At 55.3% G+C, this 22,802-nt stretch overlaps 1 protein-coding gene and 1 pseudogene across 1 annotated transcript; one reads left to right on the top strand and one right to left on the bottom strand.

The window, feature by feature from the left end:
* Positions 1 to 377: 377 nt before the first annotated feature.
* Positions 378 to 14,466, bottom strand: LOC119101139 (organic cation transporter protein-like; annotated as a pseudogene).
* A 337-nt stretch (positions 14,467 to 14,803) lies between these two features.
* LOC119101136 (phosphoenolpyruvate carboxykinase [GTP], mitochondrial-like) lies at positions 14,804 to 18,316 on the top strand. Its single transcript, XM_037224417.1, has 2 exons — positions 14,804 to 14,882; positions 16,076 to 18,316. Exon 2 carries the CDS (start codon positions 16,089 to 16,091, stop codon positions 18,012 to 18,014), a length of 1,926 nt encoding a protein of 641 aa, XP_037080312.1. The 5' UTR covers positions 14,804 to 14,882; positions 16,076 to 16,088; the 3' UTR covers positions 18,015 to 18,316.
* Positions 18,317 to 22,802: the final 4,486 nt, after the last annotated feature.

Here is a 22,802-nt window from a genome sequence, read left to right as displayed (position 1 = left end):
CTCCGTATTGTCCGATACTCGTGGGTATAATCCCTCCGCATTGTCCGGTATTTGTGAGCGGTGTTCGGGTCCCCTTCACGTTTTCCGATACAGTTGGCAGCTTTTTGCATTGCCAGATGCTCGTGGTTATGGTCCCTCTGTACTGCCTGATGCAGGTAGTTAGGATGTCTCGCGTCGTTTGATGCTCGTGGCTAGCATCTCTCTACATGTGGGTAGGATCCCTCCGCACTGTCTAATGCTCGTGGGTATAATCCCTCCGCGATGTCTGATACTTGTGGTTAGTTTCCCTCTGCGCTGTCTGGTGCTCGTGGGTAGGATCCCTCCGCACTGTCCAATGCCCGTGGGTAGGATCCTTCCGCAATGTCTGATACTCGTGGTTAGCCTCGCTCCACGCTCTCTTTATTCACCATGTAGGCCCCTGCACATATGACAGAAGTCTGCGAGTCATGACGGAGCTCTGTATTAAAGCGATGCAATTGCTACACAAGCACGTAGCAAAGCGGTAACCTCGTAGAGGACGATAACACGTCGTAAGCATGGTACGGATTGGCTCAAATCTACATCCTTGTAAAGCGAAGAGTTCGTCACAGGTCCTCCTCCAAGTACGGCCCAACAGCCAAACCGGTCGACGTGGCAGACACAGGGGTACCCAAGAATTATGTGCTATGTGTACATACGTAAGCGTACTGATGTGCTGATGGCTATGAAAGGCACACTAGTGTTGCGCCGCGAATATTGTACGGCATTAAAATTGAAGGGAATGTTGAGTGAAGTGCATTACTAATCTTTTCTGTCTGGAATGGGCTCCAACCCGTTAAAAACAAGATCGGGTACCATGTGCGGCGCTGTGCTGCTGCACGGTCAGGGAATGTTATCTGTGCATACCTGTAGAGTTTCGCCATTAGCAACAAATCATATTGCCTGTCATCACGGCGTTGCCGTCGATTTTTCGAACCTAAAACCACAATACCACTAAACCGCAACAGCGGATATAAACCGGCAAGCGTGCCCGAAATGCAACACAGCATTTAGAGCTAAACCAAGCACGTTGTCATGGACGAAAAGCAGCTAATGAGTCGTTACAACTAAAAACGCTTTTATGGCGTCTCTTCTACGCCGGCACAACTTATGAGAATGCTAAGTTGTCGCGGCATAATTCCGTGCAACAGACCGGAACTGACTAGCTCTGGTAGGCACACGCATAAATATGGTCCACATAGTACTGCACACGCATAAATATGGTCCACATAGTACTGCACACGCCTACATAATTACAACAGACACTAGCATAATGATGAGCCAATGTCAGTAAACCGTAGCCCCACTCCTTCGTCCATGGTGCAGTATGAACACGATCGCTTCTGAATGAAGGCACGGACGGTGATAGGTAGCAGGACCAGGCGTCGCCCGCCCAGCAGCGCCGTCTTCACTCCTGCCGAGACCGCATCAGAAGGCCCGCGGAGCGCTGCCAGTCCGGGCCGTCCCGCCGGCGGCTGGCTGCCCAGGCGGGACCGCCGCCCGGCCGGCCGCGTGGCGTCGGACCGCACGGCTAGAGGGGTCCCTCCCGGCCGTCAGCTGGAGGAGCCACGCCCACAGCTTCGTCGTCCGACCTGAGCACACCAACGCTTCACGTCGATCTGGGTTGTCAGCAGTGCTAATCAATAGCCAACAATGACAAATGCCCATTCAACGTGTTTGCCCGCACTATAGCACACCATTCAGCAACTCACCGCCACGGCATGTTTCATAGTTCAATTTTACAGCCATATCGCAACCCAGTTTCTTAATGGTTACTGGAGAATGTCTGTCATTTGGACTTTACGACGCACTTAGCTGCTGAGGCTATATGGCGTCGCCTGCCTCTCACCCTGGCAGGAAGGGCTGGCACCGCGGGAAATCGAACCCCGCACCTCTTGTTTTCCAGACGCGCAGCGTAACCGCTATGCTACCGGCACCCCGGTTAATGGAGAAGTATCAACACCTAAGTAAATGCACTTTACGACCAAAATGTTAGACTCTGACGACCACCTTGTTACCTTGGTGCCGTTTCGTTCCCGGAACATAGTCACAGAAAACACCCGCCACCCGTCGCCGCTCCCACCCATCCGGCCATATTACACATCACTCCCGTCCCCCCTCCCCCCTGCCTCCGGCCGTCGCTCCGGCCCAGTCGTACCGGTGGTCGCCGACGGCGTCCTGCATGGTCTCCGGTAGCGGCATGCCGAGCGTCTCGGGCAGGCAGAGCGTGCACAGGCCGGACACGATCACCACGCCGCCGATCACCAGCAGCGGGATGCTCTCGCCGTAGATGGCCTGGCGAGCCGCGGTCAGCGCCGGTCGGTCAGACGCCCAGGGAGCGTGGCGGCTCACACACACACGGGACGCGCCGCCGCCGATGAGGTCGCAGCGTGGACGCGGGGCACGTGGCTCCAGTAACCGCCCAGCCGCCAGGACAGCAGTGTGACAACCGGCATCGCCAGTACAGAACACACCGTACGGGCTGCGACTACATGCGAGACACAGCAGCTAAACTAGGACCGGCGCCTGCCCACCACGGATGCGTGCGCCTGCGCTCGGCGGCACGGCCGCAGCCCCGGCCGTCTCACCGGCACAGGTGGAACAGCGCCCGCTGGCCGGCGTCCGCGCACTCACCAGCACGGCCAGCTGCGGCGCCAGCATGGCCGCCACCCGGCCCGTCATCGAGCACACGCCGACGGCCGTGTTGCGCGCCGACGTGGGGAACAGCTCGGACGTGTAGATGTAGATGACGGCGAACGCGCCGGCGGCACCGCTCTTGCCCAGCATCAGCATCACGGCGTTCGGGATCGGCATCGCTGCGGCCCGGGCGGCGGTCACCGGGTTGTTCCGGCAGGAGGGAGAGGGGGGGGGGGGGAGGCGCCGCTGCGGCCACGTCATGGACGGTGGCCTTCGGACGCCGCTATCGCGCGGAGACCGCGTCCAAGACGTCAACAGCACAGCTCGCGAAATAATGAGTAACCCGTGGGCGACCACTACTGCCCGGGTAGCCAATACCAATCAGCTAAATGGTCCGCAGCTCCGGCGTTGACCATTCGCATAACTGGGGATGACAACGACGGCGCCCACACACAATGGGGGATGACACCGACGGATACCACTCACATTTGGGGATGACACCGGCGGAGACCACTCACAACTGGGGATGACACCGGCGGAGACCACTCACAATTGGGGATGATACCGGCGGAGACCACTCACATTTGGGGATGACGCCGACGGATACCACTCACAATTGGGGATGACACCGGCGGAGACCACTCACAATTGGGGATGACGCCGGCGGAGACCACTCACAATTGGGGATGACGCCGACGGATACCACTCACATTTGGGGATGACGCCGACGGATACCACTCACATTTGGGGATGACGCCGACGGATACCACTCACAATTGGGGATGACACCGACGGAGACCACTCACAATGGGGGATGACACCGGCGGGGCCACTCACAGCTGGGGATGAGTCCGGCAGGGACCACTCACAGTTGGGGATGCGTCCAATGGGGACCACTCACAGTTGGGGACGAGTCCGACAGAGACCACCCACAGATGAAGATGAGTATTGAGGTCACTCATAGTTGAGTCCGTCGGAGACCACTCACAGTTGGAAATCGGTCCATCTGGATCGCCCATATTTGGGGATGAGTTAGACAGGGATCGCTGACAGTTGGGGACGAGTCAGGCGGGAGCCACTCACAGTTGGGAATGAGTCCTGCGGTGATGAGCGACACGCCGCACAGCACGTTGGCCGAGACGAATGTGGCGCGCCGGCCCAGCCGGTCCATGCCTACCCAGCAGAACGTGTAACCTGGTGGCAGACAGACAGATGGGCAGTCACAGTCCGGCCAGAGGGTCCTGTACATCTAACGACCACTAGGCTGCTATACCGAACCACGCCAGGCCCAACAGTGGCAAGACCCGGTAGAGTTGCAGATATATTCCCACGACGTTGTCCAGACAGCGCAGTGGTGATACCGGTCGTCAAACGCAGGTGAGAACATGGGACGCACGGCGGGTTACACTGCGCACCTCTGATGAGATCGGCACCACAATAAAGGCGAAAGCTGTTCTTCCACGAGTGCCATCACGCACAACCATTGCTGACATGGACTTTGCCGCACTTTCTGCAATAATCGACATAAGCAAAACACAATGTGCACTGGGTCAGCAGCGGTATGCGTGGACAACCACTAAAAGTGTATGCTGCAAGACACCTCATTGGCATCCAAAACGGACGGGCAGCGTCTGTTTTTTGGTGAGATTACAATGCACGGATGTGTAACGAACCTGGCATCTCCGCAATGGTGGTGACGAAGAAGTTGGTGAAGAAGTCGCCGGGCAGATTCGGCAGATCAATCACCATGCCATAAAAGGCGAAGTTCACCGCAAACCTGGCACGTATGGAGGCGGGCCGTCAATGAATAAAGTCAGCTTCTACCATGAATATAGAACATATGCTAACAGCCCCTGACAAAGATTAAAGGGCAATGGCGTTCTGCTAAAATGAACATCATCCTCGTCGCGTTTAGAAATATCAGCTAGACACTGGCAACAGCTTTTCGCGGGCCCCGCATCATGCGGAGCTACCCGCACGGGGTGTCCTGCACATCACCTAGTGGGCACATGTCTACTTTCCAGCACCAACGGAGATCCACCAGAGCGCACCGGCCGAATCAAGACGGACAGCGGCGACTTCCACTACGAGGCTGACATATCTCCCATTCTCCTCTTCTGGGGACACTCGTGCTCCCCTGGTTTCCGGCGTACCCACCACCCGAGCAGGGCCAGACAGAGGCGGACCCTGAGCACGTGACTGACACCACCCCAGGACCTCCGAGTACCCACCACCCGAGCAGGGCCAGACAGAGGCGGACCCGGAGCGCGTGACTGACACCACCCCAGGACCTCCGAGTACCCACCACCCGAGCAGGGCCAGACAGAGGCGGACCCGGAGCACGTGACTGACACCACCCCAGGACCTCCGAGTACCCACCACCCGAGCAGGGCCAGACAGAAGCGGACCCTGAGCACGTGACTGACACCACCCCAGGACCTCCGAGTACCCACCACCCGAGCAGGGCCAGACAGAGGCGGACCCGGAGCGCGTGACTGACACCACCCCAGGACCTCCGAATACCCACCACCCGAGCAGGGCCAGACAGAGGCGGACCCGGAGCGCGTGACTGACACCACCCCAGGACCTCCGAGTACCCACCACCCGAGCAGGGCCAGACAGAGGAGGACCCTGAGCACGTGACTGACACCACCCCAGGACCTCCGAGTACCCACCACCCGAGCAGGGCCAGACAGAAGCGGACCCTGAGCACGTGACTGACACCACCCCAGGACCTCCGAGTATCCACCACCCGAGCAGGGCCAGACAGAAGCGGACCCTGAGCACGTGACCGACACCACCCCAGGACCTCCGAGTACCCACCATCCGAGCAGGGCCAGACAGAAGCGGACCCTGAGCACGTGACTGACACCACCCCAGGACCTCCAAGTACCCACCACCCGAGCAGGGCCAGACAGAAGCGGACCCTGAGCACGTGACCGACACCACCCCAGGACCTCCGAGTACCCACCACCCGAGCAGGGCCAGACAGAAGCGGACCCTGAGCACGTGACTGACACCACCCCAGGACCTCCGAGTACCCACCACCCGAGCAGGGCCAGACAGAGGCGGACCCTGAGCGCGTGAGTGACACCACCCCAGGACCTCCGAGTACCCACCATCCGAGGAGAGCCAGACAGAGGCGGACCCTGAGCGCGTGAGTGACACCACCCCAGGACCCTCCGAGTACCCACCATCCGAGCAGGGCTAGACAGAGGCGGACCCTGAGCACGTGAGTGACACCACCCCAGGACCTCCGAGTACCCACTATCCGAGCAGGGCTAGACAGAGGCGGACCCGGAGCGCGTGACTGACACCACCCCAGGACCTCCGAGTACCCACCACCCGAGCAGGGCCACACAGAGGCGGACCCGGAGCGCGTGAGTGACACCACCCCAGGACCTCCGAGTACCCACCACCCGAGCAGGGCCAGACAGAAGCGGACCCGGAGCGCGTGACTGACACCACCCCAGGACCTCCGAGTACCCACCACCCGAGCAGGGCCAGACAGAGGCGGACCCTGAGCACGTGACTGACACCACCCCAGGACCTCCGAGTACCCACCATCCGAGCAGGGCTAGACAGAGGCGGACCCGGAGCACGCGGCTGCGCATACAGTCGATGAAGGTCTCGCTGGGCGCGGCCGGCACCACCACCACCGGTTCCGAGTCGCTGCTGTCGTCCTGTGAGCAGCGAGTGCGTCGTGAGGAGCCGGACACTAGCCGGCCACCGCGGGAGCGCGGCAGTACGCGGACACACTGTGACGGCAGTGTGACGGGACTCAGACACTGTGACGGCAGTGTGACGGGATTCAGACACTGTGATGGCAGTGTGACGGGACTCAGACACTGTGACGGCAGTACGACGGGACTCGATCACACTGTGATGACAGTGTGACGGACTCAGACACTGTGACGGCAGTGTGACGTGACTCAGACACTGTAACGACAGTGTGACGGGACTCGATCACACTGTGACGGCAGTTTCACGGGACTCAGACACGATGACGGCCGTGTGACGTGACTCAGACACTGTGACGACAGTGTGACGGGACTCGATCACACTGTGACGGCAGTGTGACGGGACCCGACACATTGTGACGGCAGTGTGACGGGATCCGACACACTGTGAAGGCAGTGTGACGGGCCTCGGTCGCACTGTGACAGCAGTCGGGACAGGGCGGCTGAGGGAGCGACGACGGCGCAGGCCCGTGGCCACCGCCGAGCACGGCGGCATCTCCCGGGCTCTGCTGGAGTCATGGACTTCTCACAGCCGACCCAGCAGGTCATCGTAGGATTCACAAGTCGACTAGACGACGGTGATTTGGGCTTTGGGACGCAACGAACGCATCGGTCACATAGAGCCCAAGTCGAGTAGTCAGATGGCATGGGATTGAGGCTCGCATTTCGATCATGGGGTGTATCATGTGTATGGAGCAAAACTTATCGAAACAAGCAGAATGTGGACTACAGATGGCGGCTGTCATGCTCTGGATCAGCAGGACCCAGACATGGATACAGGCAGAGGAGCCACAGGGAGATGTGTTTCAGGATGACACGCATGAACAGAAAGAAGTGGGTTCCTAATATACATTCTTCGCAATCATCAATCAGTATCCGGAAATAGCGAAGTCTAACCAGAGCGAGATGGCCTCAAAATAATCAAGCTGTGGCCTAGTTCTGCATCGCAGATATGACCAGTATGACCAATCTCCAGTGTAAACGCCATTAAAGCCTCTATCATGCAAAAACGGGTATCTATGTTTTCTTCCCTTTCTTGTTCGCCCAAAAGACCACGCTGTTCATGAATATGCTTACATTACTTCTCTGAATGTAATCATCGCGGCCTGAAGGAGAGTCGTGCCAAATAGGGTTGCCTACGGAGGGAATTGAACCCAAACCTACCGATCCCCAGTCCGCTGCCACAGCGCTCGGCCACTTACGCCGTCATCCTGACCGGGGTCATCGCAGTCGGCCAGCAGGTGGGGCGACACGGTGGTGCCGTTCTTCTGCGCTATGTAGCGGATGGCGGCCTGCGCCTGCTCGGTGCGACCCTGGGTCAGCAGCCAGCGCACCGACTCCGGGCACAGCCTGCGGCAGCCACGGCGGCGTCGGGTGGCGACAGGGGGCGGTGCCGCAGCGGCCCGCAGCCGAGCGTAACTCACGAACGGACCGAGCGTCCTAGACGACGGAGTGGATACAGTGCACAGGAGACCAAGCTGGTTCAGGTACATCCAGTTTTGCAGTTTTCAGCAACGCAGTTTTCAGCAACAACAAAACGGTAACGCTCTAACAATAAATGCTTGGCGGTGATACGTTGCATGCGTTCCATACGAAGCTAAAAGATTACAGCATGTTCCCACAGCCCGACGGGGAGGCGCGCACTGACCAGGGCCCCACCAGAGGCCGCACACTGACCAGAGTCCCGCCAGCAGCCGCACACTGACCAGAGCCCAGCCAGCAGCCGCACACTGACCAGTGCCCAGCCAGCAGCCGCACACTGACCAGAGCCCCGCCAGCAGCCGCACACTGACCAGAGCCCCGCCAGCAGCCGCACACTGACCAGAGCCCAGCCAGCAGCCGCACACTGACCAGGGCCCCGCCAGCAGCCGCACACTGACCAGAGCCCCGCCAGCAGCCGCACACTGACCACAGCCCAGCCAGCAGCCCGCACACTGACCAGAGCCCCGCCAGCAGCCACACACTGACCACAGCCCAGCCAGCAGCTGTGCACTGACCAGAGCCCAGCCAGCAGCTTTGCACTGACCACAGCCCAGCCAGCAGCTGTGCACTGACCAGAGCCCAGCCAGCAGCTTTGCACTGACCAGAGCCCGGCCAGCAGCTGTGCACTGACCAGAGCCCGGCTAGCAGCCGCACACTGACCGGAGCTCAGCCAGCAGCTGTGCCCACAGCTGTGTCAGCAACTGTGCACTGATAAGAGCCCAACCACCAGACGCACACTGACCCGAGCCCAGCCAGCAGCCACACATCGACCAGAGCGCAGCCAGCAGCCGCACACTGCTTGGGGCCTGGTCAACAACTGTGCAATGACCGACCAGCGGCCGTGTACTGACCAGAAGCCAGCCAACAGAAGCACCAGCGGTGCCGTGCAGACCAGCTGAAGGTCCACCCAGCCGCGGATGGCGTAAGCCAGCGCGCCGCCACCAGGGCGCCCACCGTGGTGAAGTAGTTGATTACGGTGCCGCATGGCACGCGCCACCGCTTCCCCCACCAACTCCACCGCTGCAATGGTGGGGACGCGTCTGGTAACCATGGCAATCGACGACGGCACTGCTCACCAGCCCAGTCGCTGCAGCGGTGGTGTCCGGCCAGTGTAACCATGACAACCGGCAGAGGACGGATAACCGACCCGGTTGCTGCAACGGCAAGGTAATGTCTGGCCAGTGTAACAACGGGACGAGTTTTCCGCCTCAATGAAGCTGAAATTTCTTATTGAAACCGAGGATGTTTGCACTGGATTACCACCCTAGACTGCTATGTAGTTTTGTATGAAACTGATGCAAGACACCACAAATAATTTTTGCCGATTCCTTCCACCCAGTTGGCCTGCTATTGTAGCACTGTCTGTCAGTCAGGACCGGCGTGCTTTACTCCATATCCTGAGCAGTCGGAGACCGCGGAAGGCTTACCCAACACAAACGCCGTCTGGTACATGCCACAGCTGGCCAAGCCGAGCACCACTCGCAGCGCACACACGCCGATGAAGCTGAAGCGCAGCACCACCACCAGGTAGTTCACCAGGAGCAGCAGCAGCACTGACAGCATCAGCGCCGCTCGCCGGCCGAATCTGGAAACACGTGCGAAAGTGGTGGCCAGTCATGAAAGTTGTGGAAGACGGCGTGGGTCACAAACGCCACTCGTGAACCGCACATACCAAGAGGCACTTCCATCCGTCCAGAGACAAAAAGCAAAACGCCCATGCATACAATATCAAGACAAAATATTCACGGCACTGGTAACGTCCACCCACAGAGCTCCGAGCCAAAGCCGAGACCGCCCGACGTTCGCTCACCTGTCGCTGATGACGCCGAATACCACGGAGCCCAGCAGCACGCCCGAGAAGTACAGCGTGTTGGGCAGCTCCACCAGCGGCTGGTACGAACATGTCAGGTTCCACTGCGGATGAAGGGCGGACGCGTCAGGTTGTGATGGTGAGTGCACATGTCAGGTTCCACTGCGGATGGTGAGTGAACACGTCAGGTTCCACTGCGGATGGTGAGTGAACACGTCAGGTTCCACTGCGGATGGTGGGTGGACGCGTCAGGTTGTGATGGTGAGTGAACACGTCAGGTTCCACTGTGGATGATGGGTGGACGCGTCACATTCCACTGTGGGCGATGGGTGGACGCGTCAGGTTCCAGTGCGGATGTTGAGTGAACACATCAGGTTCCACTGCGGATGGTGAGTGGACGCGTCACGCTCTAAGCTGCGACGGTAGTTAAGTTGTAAGACGTTTACATGCACGTCGTCCAGTTACACGGGATATGCCTACAATACTGTAATTTTTCCGCTTAATTCGTCTCTGCCATTTCGAAACCATAAAAAACGTTGAATACACAGATCCTGAGAAGCCAAACAAAAGTCGGATTTGCGTTCAACTTAGTTTCTGGCATCATCTCCACGATCCTGACCAATAGCTCCCACATCTATGATCGTCTGGCTCGTCCGACGGCTAACCAGGCGCCTTTCTGGTTTATCTGAAGTTACGTTTCCTGCCAGACCAGATAAACTTTGTCCGAAAAATGACGACATCTCAACACATTCTTGCAACCAACACAGCCTTCACATTTGTCTTGTGAATGTCTCCTTAGTTTACCTAGAAATATGATATGGTGCTGTGTTACTGCACCCACTTTAACCATTCAGAGGATTCGGAATATATGTCTGGACACGGCCACTACCTGGGTGGCGAACGACGACGTGAACAAAGACTTGTCGAAGACGAAGCGGGTGCAGCTGACGGTGATATTGTCATCAAGTCTTCGTCGTGGCAGCTGTCGGAGGTGAGGTTATACCTCCAGAAGCGTTGGCACTGCGACTGGCCGCCGGCCTCCGGCGGTATCGAGAAATTGGTGAAGGGCGCCCGGTATTCGGGCGCCGTGGCGTTGTCGCACCCCGGCACGAGACACCTGGCGAGCAGGGGCGACATGGGAGTCGGCGGGCACGGACACCGATGGACTACCGATGAACGGACGAGTGGGGCGGGGAGCCACGATGAAGCACGGACAGCAGGGGCGACATGGGAATCGGCCGACACGGACACAGACGGACTGCTGACAAACGGACGAGTGGGGCAGGGAGCCTTAATGAGGCACGGGCAGCTAGCAGTGAAACTGATGAATAACAATGAATGAGATGTGTAAGGGCTGACGAAAAATGGATGCTTTCTGAAGAGACTAAGGACAGCTTAAACTTAACCTAAAACTGACAATACACAAGTCACATCCTCGGTAGGACCCCTGGCAGCGTCCTCACCTGTAATGAGGCACATATGCCTGAAACACCAGAGCAGCTACTCCAGGTATGGTAGCTATAGTTACGCCCACACATAAAAGACTGTAGAACCACCGCTGGTAGCGCCCAAAGTCTCCCACTTCCTCTAGTATCTTATCAAAATCCATTTCATGGTGTCTGGGCATTTTTCTTTGAAATCCGGTGGGAATTCTGGAGCTCCTGAAACAAAAACAGCCAATCTGTGGGCAAAGTTATGGACAAAACCCTTGCAGTTTAGTGCGTTACAAGTGCGCACATCCGCAACCGACTGCCGGAGGCGGGGACCGGCCGGCCGCCATGGTCAGCGGTCACTGAGACGCCAGTCTCGCTTAAACTGTTCCATACATTTCCGTACAGAAAAACACATCCCGATGCCCTGCCTCGTGTGGTGATTTCCACAGCACAGCCAGTGTCACAGTCCCCGCCACACGTCCTTGTCCACCTGGTCGAGGAGGAGGAATATGGGACGTTCAGGACCAGGACGAGGTGCCCAGGGCAGTGCGCATGGAGGCACGCTTAAACGGTCTGATTCCACGTGTTTTGAGCCTCAAACACGACGAGTCTGGTCATTTTGGCGCTGCAAAAACCCGCAGCTGCTGACACTGGCTGGACATATTTGGTAGGAAATGGAGCAGGATGGTAGAAATTACTCAACTAGCTGTTTGGTGTGTGCGAGTTCAAACAGCACGCAACGCCCATGGAATAAACGACGCAGCCTATAGCTCCTTCGCAGCACGCCGCTGTTGATCTGATGGAGTCGTTCGGGCGGCAAAGTACAGGACGTGGTAATTGGTATGTTCTGGTCGCACTGGACCTTCCGACAAAAAATGGTCTAACTGGCCCCCCATTCCAGACAAATCAGTAGAAACCGTCGCCAGCACACTAATCGACTGTCGTGTACCGTCACGGTCTCCCGGAGTCCACGCTGACTGATCGCGGTCTGAAATTTAACAACCAGCATCTGTCCGTGCCGGCGCCACCGACGGACATTGACAAACAGGGCTAGTTTATCATCCGCAGTCGAATGGGGCCGTGGAACAGGGGAACCAGACAACCGGTGCCCCGATCCGTCGCAAAGTGCAGAAGTCCGGATACGAGTGGGACGGGCATCTGGAAGTTGTTAGATTCCCGCACATGTCTGCTTCACATGATGCCACTGTCTCATGTCTCCTTTTTTCTCCAGTTTGGCTGCAAACCACTCATTCCTGAGATAGCTCAAACAGAGAGAGTTCTACGTATTGTTTCAGCACAGAGCAGTCTGGGGCCAGAAGCCTGGTGAAACCTTGGGGAGAGCTTGTGAGGATGTAGTCGGATGGGGGCAGAAAACCACAGGAGAGTGGATACTACAAGAAAAGACCATCATGGTCCGTTATCATCTGGGGTCCCCACTCATTAAGATTTCACAACAGCCAGGAATGCAAGGAAAAGTTCAATCCCACTGGAATGGTCATTTGTAGTAATCAGCAGCTGTTGAAGGTACATTTACCAGATTAGATGTGGCAACAACTTAAGGCATAATTTTGAAGGTTATTTCAACCAACCCAGTGCCATGGGAAGCAAACAGCCCTGTTGGATTAGCCAGGGTGATAAGGATCAGGGGACAGAGGCAGATGAGATGGTGACAGGTGATGCAAACAGAGGGCCCACATTGACATTGAATCTGGTGCGAAGATCAGAAAATGATTCAGAGTATGAAATTGGTGATCTGAAAATGCCCACACACATGTTCAAGAAACTGATGTCATGAATGATCACTCCATCTCCACTGAAGCCCATCCAACCCACCACTGCCACCACAGTGAGAGACATGGCCATCCTGAGTACCAGGGCAAATGTGCATGGTTTAATATGCAGGGTTTAATATGCACAGTGAGGGTTGGGGTGGGGAGGGGATGCTCATGGACCTGCAAATTGGGGACAGAAAATTATATAGATACTAGTATAAATCTTTGTAGTAGATTGCCCAGGCAACAGGCCAACTGACCACCATGGTCAGCAGTACTGAAATGCCAGTCTACTCACATTTGTGAGGGTGTGCATATATCAAGCCGGATAACTAAGCTATGAAGGAAATAAGAGCACATTCTGAGAGCCAGATATTAGATAATGAGCCAAATGGTGCCAGGTATAAGATAATAAGCTAGATATTAGATAACTCCACGTACTATTGCTATTCCAATGTTTTTATCCTAATTTTCACTCTAATTTTAATCTTGACCTGAACTTGAAGCAAAGCAGAAACATGGGATAATCCAAACATCACCATCGGCACCAACTTGAAATGGTTTGCAGGTCCACTAGCACGTACGTGGTCACAACTGCCATCATATGTCTTAATCAAACTAACTGGTACCTATTTTGCATACACATAAGCAGTTGTTTTAGAGGATGTTAAAATGTGTCTTGTATGTAAGTATGGATGTGTATATCAGAAAACTTGTTTGTCCAGCTAGCACTTTGGCAACCATAACATAATATGTGCCCAGTAACTGTTATGCTTGCACTACAGGGAAAAAGGAGTTAACATGCTCATGGCATACCACTGTGCACCATGCATGATGGTGAGATCAACTTTGAAGACACTGACCCAGATTAAACTCTTGTAAGCACCAGGCCCCCCTCTGTTGCTGTATCATTCCATGGTAGTATGGATTCTTGGATAACATGTTTATTTGCCCTAGCCTACACATATGCATCGAATAATCATTACAAGCATTTGAAGAATCACTGGTGGTCTTGAAGCCTGATAAGCATTCATGGCCCTGCCACATGTATTCACACCTTGTTCATGTTTCCAGCAATAATGGAAGGGATCAAGGTAGACCATGAATATACCAGACTGCAAAAAAGGTAGTTGCAGTCTGGTATAACGCTCAAAAAAGTAGTAAAGGTGCCACCAACATGCCTGGTCTAGGAGAAATCATCAGAGCAATTCACTGCATGTGCATATTAAGTCTGAGTGCTTAGAGTTGGGCACAGTCTCCAATTCTAGTGCACACTGGGCCAATGATGCAACGAATTATGATGTTGCAAGCAAGGATAATTTCAGGCCAACATATCTCAAACACACTTTTGTATGCCAGATGATTTGATAACGCAACGCAACTTGGCCTGGTCTGATTTAAGTGCACGTGAGTGCGAGGTTTGATAGGAGCCAACGTGATCAAAAGTCAACATGGCAACACAAACACATCACAATTATCAATGCACAACGCACAATCAACACAACTCGGGGACGCTCATCCCACAAAGCTGAGATCGTATCTCAGGTCTCGGCTGAGATAAAGGTAAACACGGTTGTTGATAGTAAATCAGCTGATTTCCCAAAAGTGGCTCAAAACTAATTCCCACCAATTATTTCTCTGAGCCTGCACACCTTTCTCCCAATTCTTGTAGAAATTTGGATAGATAATTTAGGTGTTCTTACTGATCAATTGCTCAATATGTTCCAAAATCAGCTCAAAACGATGCACAACTGTTTAAAGAAGCAACGACTCCACACCACGTTAATAATTAGTAGCATCTTTCTAGTTTTCTTTTACTATGGAGCCCCTTCGTTGACTTTTGTGACGCGGAGTGACGTGAAACATCCGGGGATGTGTACCCAGGGGCCTGGTGCTTGAAAAGACCTTGGATAAGGGGGAGCGGGCTGGGTCGTAACGGAATCGGCCCTTCTCTCTGTTGTCGCGGGTCGGGACGCCTCCTAGGTACCAGGCAAGTTGCAGGTTGTTAGCTGAGAAACGTTTCCGCTAGTGGTGCATATCTCGATGTTAAGCAGTGGACAATGTATGTGTTGTATATTTTTTTCCAGCAGGCCGGGTGGCATGGCTACATCTACAGGTGCACAAGCTTGCACTTAGTTAGCCCTTTGATTCACTGGTGTGATTGTTGACACATTAATATTTAGGTGCACAAATTTGTGGTGTACTGATGCTTAAATGATGATATGGTAGAAACATGATGGATGGTCCCTGACATGATGTATAAACATGAAGCTGTATATGCATTTTGAGGCTGATTTTTTATGGGGCCTGTGTATCTGAGTAATCAAGAAGTAATCTTGTAGGCAGGTAATCTTGAAACATGTGGATATCGTGCCACATTTCAACTTTTTCATGTTGCAAGGACTGTTAATAATTGTGTGGTGCTTCCTCTCCCTCATACTTAAAGGGAATAAACAAAATGCTTCCTCTCCCTCATACCTAGTTTTTTCTCTAGATGCAGGAAAAAATGCAATATTCACCTCTGCAGTACTGCATGGGCTTAACAAAGATGGCGAAACACTAAATACTGTGGAAGCGGACAATAATAGGATTACATCTTTGGTGTGGAACAAAGGTCTATGCTGTACAAAGTAATGTCTGGCTTTTTTAAGGATATAAAGTGGCTGCTCAGACCCACACATTCTGCAAGCTTGTACACTACTGTTCAGGTGTGGTAGGCACTAGTCTGTATTAACACTATTCCCCAGTTGAATCACACAGAAAGACAGGGAGAGCAAGGATAGAACATTATCTGTGGTGTGGTGATGAGGATTAAGTATAGGATTTATACACTCAGTGTAGCATGTGTCAAGGCATGAGAGCACCTCTGAATCATGACAAAGATTTGTGTAAATAATGCACTAGTGTGCCAAATTATTTGATCTCCTCCCTCATCTTAAAGCTACACATACCATTGTGCAGTCCCAACAAGGCTGGCAAAGTACACTGTGGAAGCATTTTGAAGCTGAGACACTTTGGGGAAAATCACAACTATAATCATGAGAGCTACCGATGGGGTCGCTTCATATATCTACGCAGCCAGTACTGTTTTTGTGCATGCCAATAACAGAGTGTGCCAAAAGCAACCTCCATGCCATTCCACCCAGATCCTAGGGTACCAACACTGGCACTCTTTCCACACAGGCCGGCTGGGAAGATGGTGCAGTTTCTGCGGCTGGCGGGCGCACGCTCGCTGTGCGGTCGTCCGGTGTCGTCGCTGCTGCCAGCGCGGCGCGCCATCAGCCAGCAGGCACGCGAGCGCGTGGCCGCGCTGTCCCCCAAGGTGCGCGAGTTCGTTGACCGCACAGTGCGCATGTGCCAACCAGCGGACGTGCACGTGTGCGACGGCTCGGCGGCCGAGAGTGCCAGCCTGCTGCGCATGATGACCGAGGCTGGCGTGGTGGAGCCGCTGCCCAAGTACGACAACTGCTGGCTGACGCGCACCGATCCTGCCGACGTCGCCCGCGTCGAGTCCAAGACGTTCATCGTCACCGAGGAGAAGCGCGACACAGTGCCCATTCCGCGCAAGGGTCGCAAGGGCCTGCTCGGCAATTGGATGTCGCCCAAGGCGCTGGAGACGGCAGTGGCCGAGCGCTTCCCGGGCTGCATGCGCGGCCGCACGCTGTACGTCATCCCCTTCTCGATGGGGCCGGTCGGCTCGCCGCTCAGCAAGATCGGCATCGAGCTCACCGACTCGCCGTACGTGGTGGCGTCGATGCGCGTGATGACGCGCATGGGCGCCGACGTGATGGCCACGCTCGGCGACGGCGACTTCGTCAAGTGCCTGCACTCGGTCGGCCGGCCGGTGCCCGTCAGCAAGAAACCCATCAACAACTGGCCCTGCAACCCGGAGAACACCATCATCGCGCACGTGCCGGCCAAGAACGAGATCATCTCGTTCGGCAGCGGCTACGGCGGCAACTCGCTGCTGGGCAAGAAGTGCTTCGCGCTGCGGATCGGCTCGACGATCGCCCGCCGCGAGGGCTGGCTGGCCGAGCACATGCTCATCCTGGGCATCACCAACCCGCAGGGCAAGAAGCGCTACATCGCCGCCGCCTTCCCGTCCGCCTGCGGCAAGACCAACCTGGCCATGATGACGCCCACGCTGCCTGGCTACAAGCTCGAGTGCGTCGGTGACGACATCGCCTGGATGAAGTTCGACGAGAACGGCGTGCTGCGCGCCATCAACCCGGAGAACGGCTTCTTCGGCGTGGCGCCCGGCACGTCGACGGCCACCAACCCGGTGGCCATGCAGACCATCTTCTCCAACACGCTGTTCACCAACGTGGCGCGGACGGGCGACGGCGGCGTCTACTGGGAGGGGCTGGAGAAGGAGGTGGACGCGTCGGTGGGCATCGTGGACTGGCACGGCGATCCGTGGACGCCAGGCAGCGGCGCGCCCTCGTCGCACCCCAACAGCCGCTTCTGTGCGCCGGCCGCCCAGTGCCCCATCATCGACCCGCAGTGGGAGTCGGCCGAGGGCGTGCCGATCTCGGCCATCCTGTTCGGCGGCCGGAGACCGCTCGGCGTCCCGCTGGTGTACGAGGCGTTCAACTGGCGCCACGGCGTCTTCCTGGGCGCCTCCATGCGTTCCGAGTCGACCGCCGCCGCCGAGCACAAGGGCAAGGTCATCATGCACGACCCGTTCGCTATGCGGCCCTTTTTCGGGTACAACTTCGGCCACTACCTGTCGCACTGGCTGTCCATGGAGGGACGCAGCACGCCGGCCAACTTGCCCAAGGTCTTCCACGTCAACTGGTTCCGCAAGGCGGCTAGCGGCGGCTTCTTGTGGCCGGGCTTCGGCGAGAACTCGCGCGTGCTCGACTGGGTGCTGCGGCGCGTGGACGGCGAAGACTGCGCCCAGGAGTCGGCCATTGGGCTGGTGCCGAAGCCGGGCGCGCTCAACCTGGACGGCCTGAAGGAGGCGGTCGACATGCAGGAGCTCTTCAGCATTCCCAAGGAGTATTGGCAGCAGGAGGTGGAAGCCGTCAACCAGTACCTGGACGAGCAGGTCGGCGAGGACCTGCCGAACGAGATCGTCGAAGAGATTGACCTGCTGCGCGAGCGGATCGCCAAGCTCTAGCTTTGGGCGACTCTTTCGCCGTCGCAGCTGCAGCTCACTTCGGACCAAGCTAGAGGGGTTATTTTTCACGTAGAGGCCGTTTACATGCCTAACGGGTGGTTGTGGTACTCGTGATGCCTTTGTGATCTTGCTTCTGCACATTCCATTTACAAGCATTCCTACTTGAATTTGATCCTTTGTATGGATTATGACTTTCCTAAGCAACGATATATTTTTGTATGGGTTTATGTCCCAGGAACGTTTATTGCACACTTCGTGCCATATGAAGAACGCCTTTTCCATGTCGTTTTATACTATGTGATGCTTACTGTTGATAAGTGATACTATTTGATACTTAATGAAGATGTGCCAGTCACCACGTTGTGCACAAATTGTTGCTCAAAAAGTTTATATTTTCTACACTTTTTACCAGTGCACAATGTCTTATAGAACGATTTATTTTGTTTACGTTGGGTGTGTTATGCCCTCACCAAAAACGTCGATTGCGGGAACGCCGGTGGTGTCTGCGAACACCACACTCCTTGAATGAATGGAACATATCCTGCGATATTAATGACTGCCCAGAAATAAAAGTCGTCAACGTGTAGCATTTTTTCGCTCCCGACTGAGCGACAACGCCGACGAGTGAAAGCGGCGTTCCGCATTGCGCGATGCCTTAAATCCGCATCTCAGTCCCGGGTGTAAGCACGCGCGGGCTGGGCTAACCGTGCCGCGATGCGGCGTGTCCCGCGCGGTGCGAGCCAGACGGGTGAGGACGCCTCGTGGCGACGGACGCTTACACTGGCACGGGCTCTCAACCTGAATCATAGTATACTAAACCGATTGGTCTGTGGGTGGCCGTGGGCCTTGCGGCTAGTTCTGCCCAAGTGTTAAACTGGAAAGCTGGTTGATGTCACCAGCATGCTGAATGCTGGCAAACTAGAATTTCAGATGACTTAGAATGCATGGTCGTGCTATTGCAGTCGGGAGCTTTTGCGCCCACTTGCCTGCATTCCCAACGGGCACATCCACTTTTAAAGGCTATAATTTCACTCCGACTATTGAAGCGCATTGACACCTGTTGCCGCCTGTCGACCGAACGCGTCCCATGGACACGTTCGGCCGGTGGCGATTATCTCGGAAAGTTATCCAGAAGGTTTGAAAATTCTCCAGGATGGCGTCGGACACTGCCAACACAGATTCAGCACAGATGATGACTTGCTGGTCATATCGAACTGGCAGCATGCTTTTCGCCGATCGGTGGAAAAGTGCAGCGTAGACGAGTTAAAGCACCTGCCCACGACGAAATACCCGACTGTCAACCGCCGCCGCCGTGACAGGTCAAGGGCAATGCAAATGCGCGCGAGCAGACACCCGCCCCTCCGGAGACACCATGCCCGCAAAATGCACTTGCTCATCTGCGGTGCTGTAGCCGCCCAGCGGTTCTAGCCGCCTTGGATGGTCGGCCAGACACTATACGCTCTTTGACCCGCAGAGTCGTGAGCGTCGGAGAGCCGTCGCTGTGCGCCGATGCGGCTGGCGTTCCTTCTGCGGCCCAGAGCAGCGCAGGCCGCAGAAGGAACGCCAGCCGCATATTGGATTGCTGTGTCCGACGAGCTCGGGCGGCCCAAGAATGGATCAAAGCCAGCCCAGTCCGGCCCAGCCCCGATGTGGTGCACCAGGCACCGGGTGAAGTGATCCAACTGGCGCTGCGCGCTGGTGACTGCCACTGCCTGTCCTACCCACGTGGATGATTCTGTTCCACCCGGCACCGTAGCGTCGCTGGACGTCGGGCTCGCGCTGGCGAAACCGGCAGTGACGGTCTACCGCTACGTTTCGGTCAGAAGAAGGTAACAACAGCCGGTGGTCCTGCACAATGATGGACCAGCGTCAGCCCATGACCTGACAACGAGGAGCGCACTCACTCCGGCCCATCAATCTTGGCGACCTTTTTGAAAATAATGAGCTCTCTTTCAAAAACCGGATGTCTCCCTCAAACTACGCATTGCGCAAGTGCAACAGATACGTTGATGACGCCGCAGACGTGCTAAACAGACACGCTGACATGTCCTGGTCACACTCAAAGTCGATATATCTGACAGCAAGTGACTGCAGAATGTACATCAGATTGGATGCAAAAGATCTTATAACGCCGTTACCAGCCCACAGGACTGAAGACCACTCTCGGAAAGTGGGGGTCCAGGATTCACGGTCCCTGGGCCATTGGGAAACGGCCCGCTTCCCCCCCCCCCCCCCCCCTCAATTAAAAACACTTCGGTTTTTGGCGAGCTTATCTTGGCATTGGCCCACCGATCTCGATCTCCCCCTAAACGAAAAACGAAAAACGAGCACACAGACTCGGTAGTAGCTGGAAGACATATACTTTTTGACTTACCGAACGTGCACCTTTTGGTTTTTATGGAGTATACGACCTTCTCCTGGTTGAGATGTTGATTTTTAACACTTATTGTGCATTTCAAACTAGAATGCCTGAAATTCTAGTGTACACTACGTTTTATACATAATTGATAAAAACTAGTTTGGATAAAATCGTCGAAAAGAGCATAGCTTGGTATTTTGTCCATCCCTAATCCTTCTCCTCACGGCAAGGCATTTATGGTTATGTACAGATGGGCATCAACCAACATCGGCATCGGTGTCCGTATTGTGTTTTGATCGTAAAAGCTTTCGATGAGGATAGTCGAGGTCGGAATAAGATAGGGAGAACTTGAATGAGGAGCTAAAGGATCAAGGTATGGTACGTGAGAATAAGCCGCCGTAGATCATAGACTGGGAACCATGTTCCATGTGTGCAGGTTTTCAAGCAGGTGCATATTTTCTCATTCAGTTCGGATGTTGGGCTTGAGAGCCCCCTCCTCCAACTTGAGCTTGGGCCCCACAACTTGGATAGAATGTTGAGACCTATTCAAGGAGAAAACTGTATCGTGACGCTACTGGCGTGTGCCTGAGTCCGCCCCTGCTCGCGCCGCCAGTGCTGCTGCACCTTCGTGCGCCGCTGCCCCGACCGCCGGTGCACTGTCTGGGGCGCCGCCCGCCGGGGTCGGCGTCGCCTGCTCGCCTCGCGTGTTAACACAGTTGCCTTCTCGCAGCGCTCGTGTCTGGTCTGGGCAGATAGAACACGCCAGACTTGAATATGGCGCAGCCGCATCGGACCCAGAGTAAGCTTAAGCAAGCGTGAGCGGCACATTAATTTAAGCAGTGAGAGCTGCAAAGCAAGTCAAGATGCCTGGATTTCATCCTCCTGAGAACTTCGACTTCACATCGCCTGAGAGGCGGCCGACCTGGCGTGATCGGTTCGTCCGCTACACACTGGCATCGGGACTACACGACGGTGACCGGCGACACATGCGACGGAGGACGGCGACCTTCAAGTAGCTGCGTCGATTTACAGTACGGCTCCGCAGGCTGAGCATACCATACCAACATTAAAGCTTATTGCTGAGCAGAATGAGGATTTTGAAGTTGTCGCAAAGCTAGACGGGTGCTTCATTCCGAAAAGGAACTGTAATGCGGAGCGTCACAACTTCGAGCTTAGGTCTCAAAGCTCAAGCGGGACTAATGAATCGTACATCAGAGCTTTGTTCTCTCTAGCTGAGCACTGCAACTTCGCCGACGCCGATGAGCGTATCAGAGATCGTCTCATCTCAGGAATGTATGACAGGGAGCTGTACCGTAGAATTCAGCTGAAGTCACTAGAGGAGCAAGTGTCTGTAAATACCGTCATTTCGATGATGCGTAATGTCGAGATCGTGAACGGCAGTGACAGCTCTGGTCCGCCTGACACCAGTAGGGTTTGCGCACCGGCGCAGCACAGGCAGCCGCCCCAGCAGCACCACCCGCGATAGCAGCAGCACCAGCAGTACAAACGTCAACAGCAGCCTTCCACCGCGCAACGGTAACAGCATAGTCAGCGTGCCGACTTTTCAACAGCATGCAGCTAGTGTGGAAGAGCACGTCATGTGTCTCCGAAAGATTGTCCCGCTAAGGGAAAAGTCTGTGACAACTGTCAGAAAATGGTTCATTTTGCATCTGTTTGTCGCTCCAACGGTGCCAGAGCGATTGACCGGACAGAGTCCATTGAATAACTATCGCCGCCCAACATTTTTGTTGGCAAAGTAGACAAAGCTTGCGCGCCGTGGAGAGTTATCGTCCTTCTTGATGGTCAAAGTCGCTTTCAAAGTTGACTCTGGCATTGATGTTATGTTAGCATTCTGACGCTGGAAACGTACAGGAACCTGAAACTGCCGCCACTTCAGCATGCTTCAAATACTCTGACGAGTGTTGGTAGCGTGCTAAAAGTAGAAGGAAAGATGCACGGAACACTCATGTTCAAGAACAAAGCCGAGCCTGAAGTGTTCTACGTTGTTGACTCGGCTGATTATCTCCTCTTCAGGTCTGCTTGCTCGCGCCTAGGTGCGCTGACGTTCACAGGTGAAGTCAACGAAGACGTCCTCGAAGAGGCACGTCTCCTGAAGACAGCACCGGTCGGCATTCAGCTCCGTGAAGATGCTGTTCCAGTCACCCTCGCCACTGCAAGAAACATCCCGCTGCCACTGATGAAGCCGGTGGAAGAGGAGCTGAAGAAGATGGAGCATCACGGCATCATCACGTCGGAAACATAGCCAACGGACTGGGTCTCTGTGCTGGACCCCGTCCTGAAGCCGAAGAGAAGCGGCGTTCGCATCACGGTTGACTACAAGAAACTCAACCAGTCTGTGAAGCGACAGGTGTTTCCGATCCGTACTCCGGAGCAGCTTACCTCCAAGCTGAGTGGCGCAACGCTCTTCA

This window comes from Pollicipes pollicipes, unplaced genomic scaffold, assembly GCF_011947565.3.
Source record: "Pollicipes pollicipes isolate AB1234 unplaced genomic scaffold, Ppol_2.1 Scaffold_4881;HRSCAF=5763_pilon_pilon_pilon, whole genome shotgun sequence".
NCBI lineage: Eukaryota > Metazoa > Arthropoda > Thecostraca > Pollicipedomorpha > Pollicipedidae > Pollicipes > Pollicipes pollicipes.
Note: the sequence above shows the minus strand (reverse complement) of the source record. Positions and strands in the feature narration are given on the sequence as shown.

Bases quoted from the DNA above. Each gene is read 5' to 3' on its own strand.
- LOC119101136 (XM_037224417.1), top strand. From the start codon at position 16,089: ATGGTGCAGTTTCTGCGGCTGGCGGGCGCACGCTCGCTGTGCGGTCGT.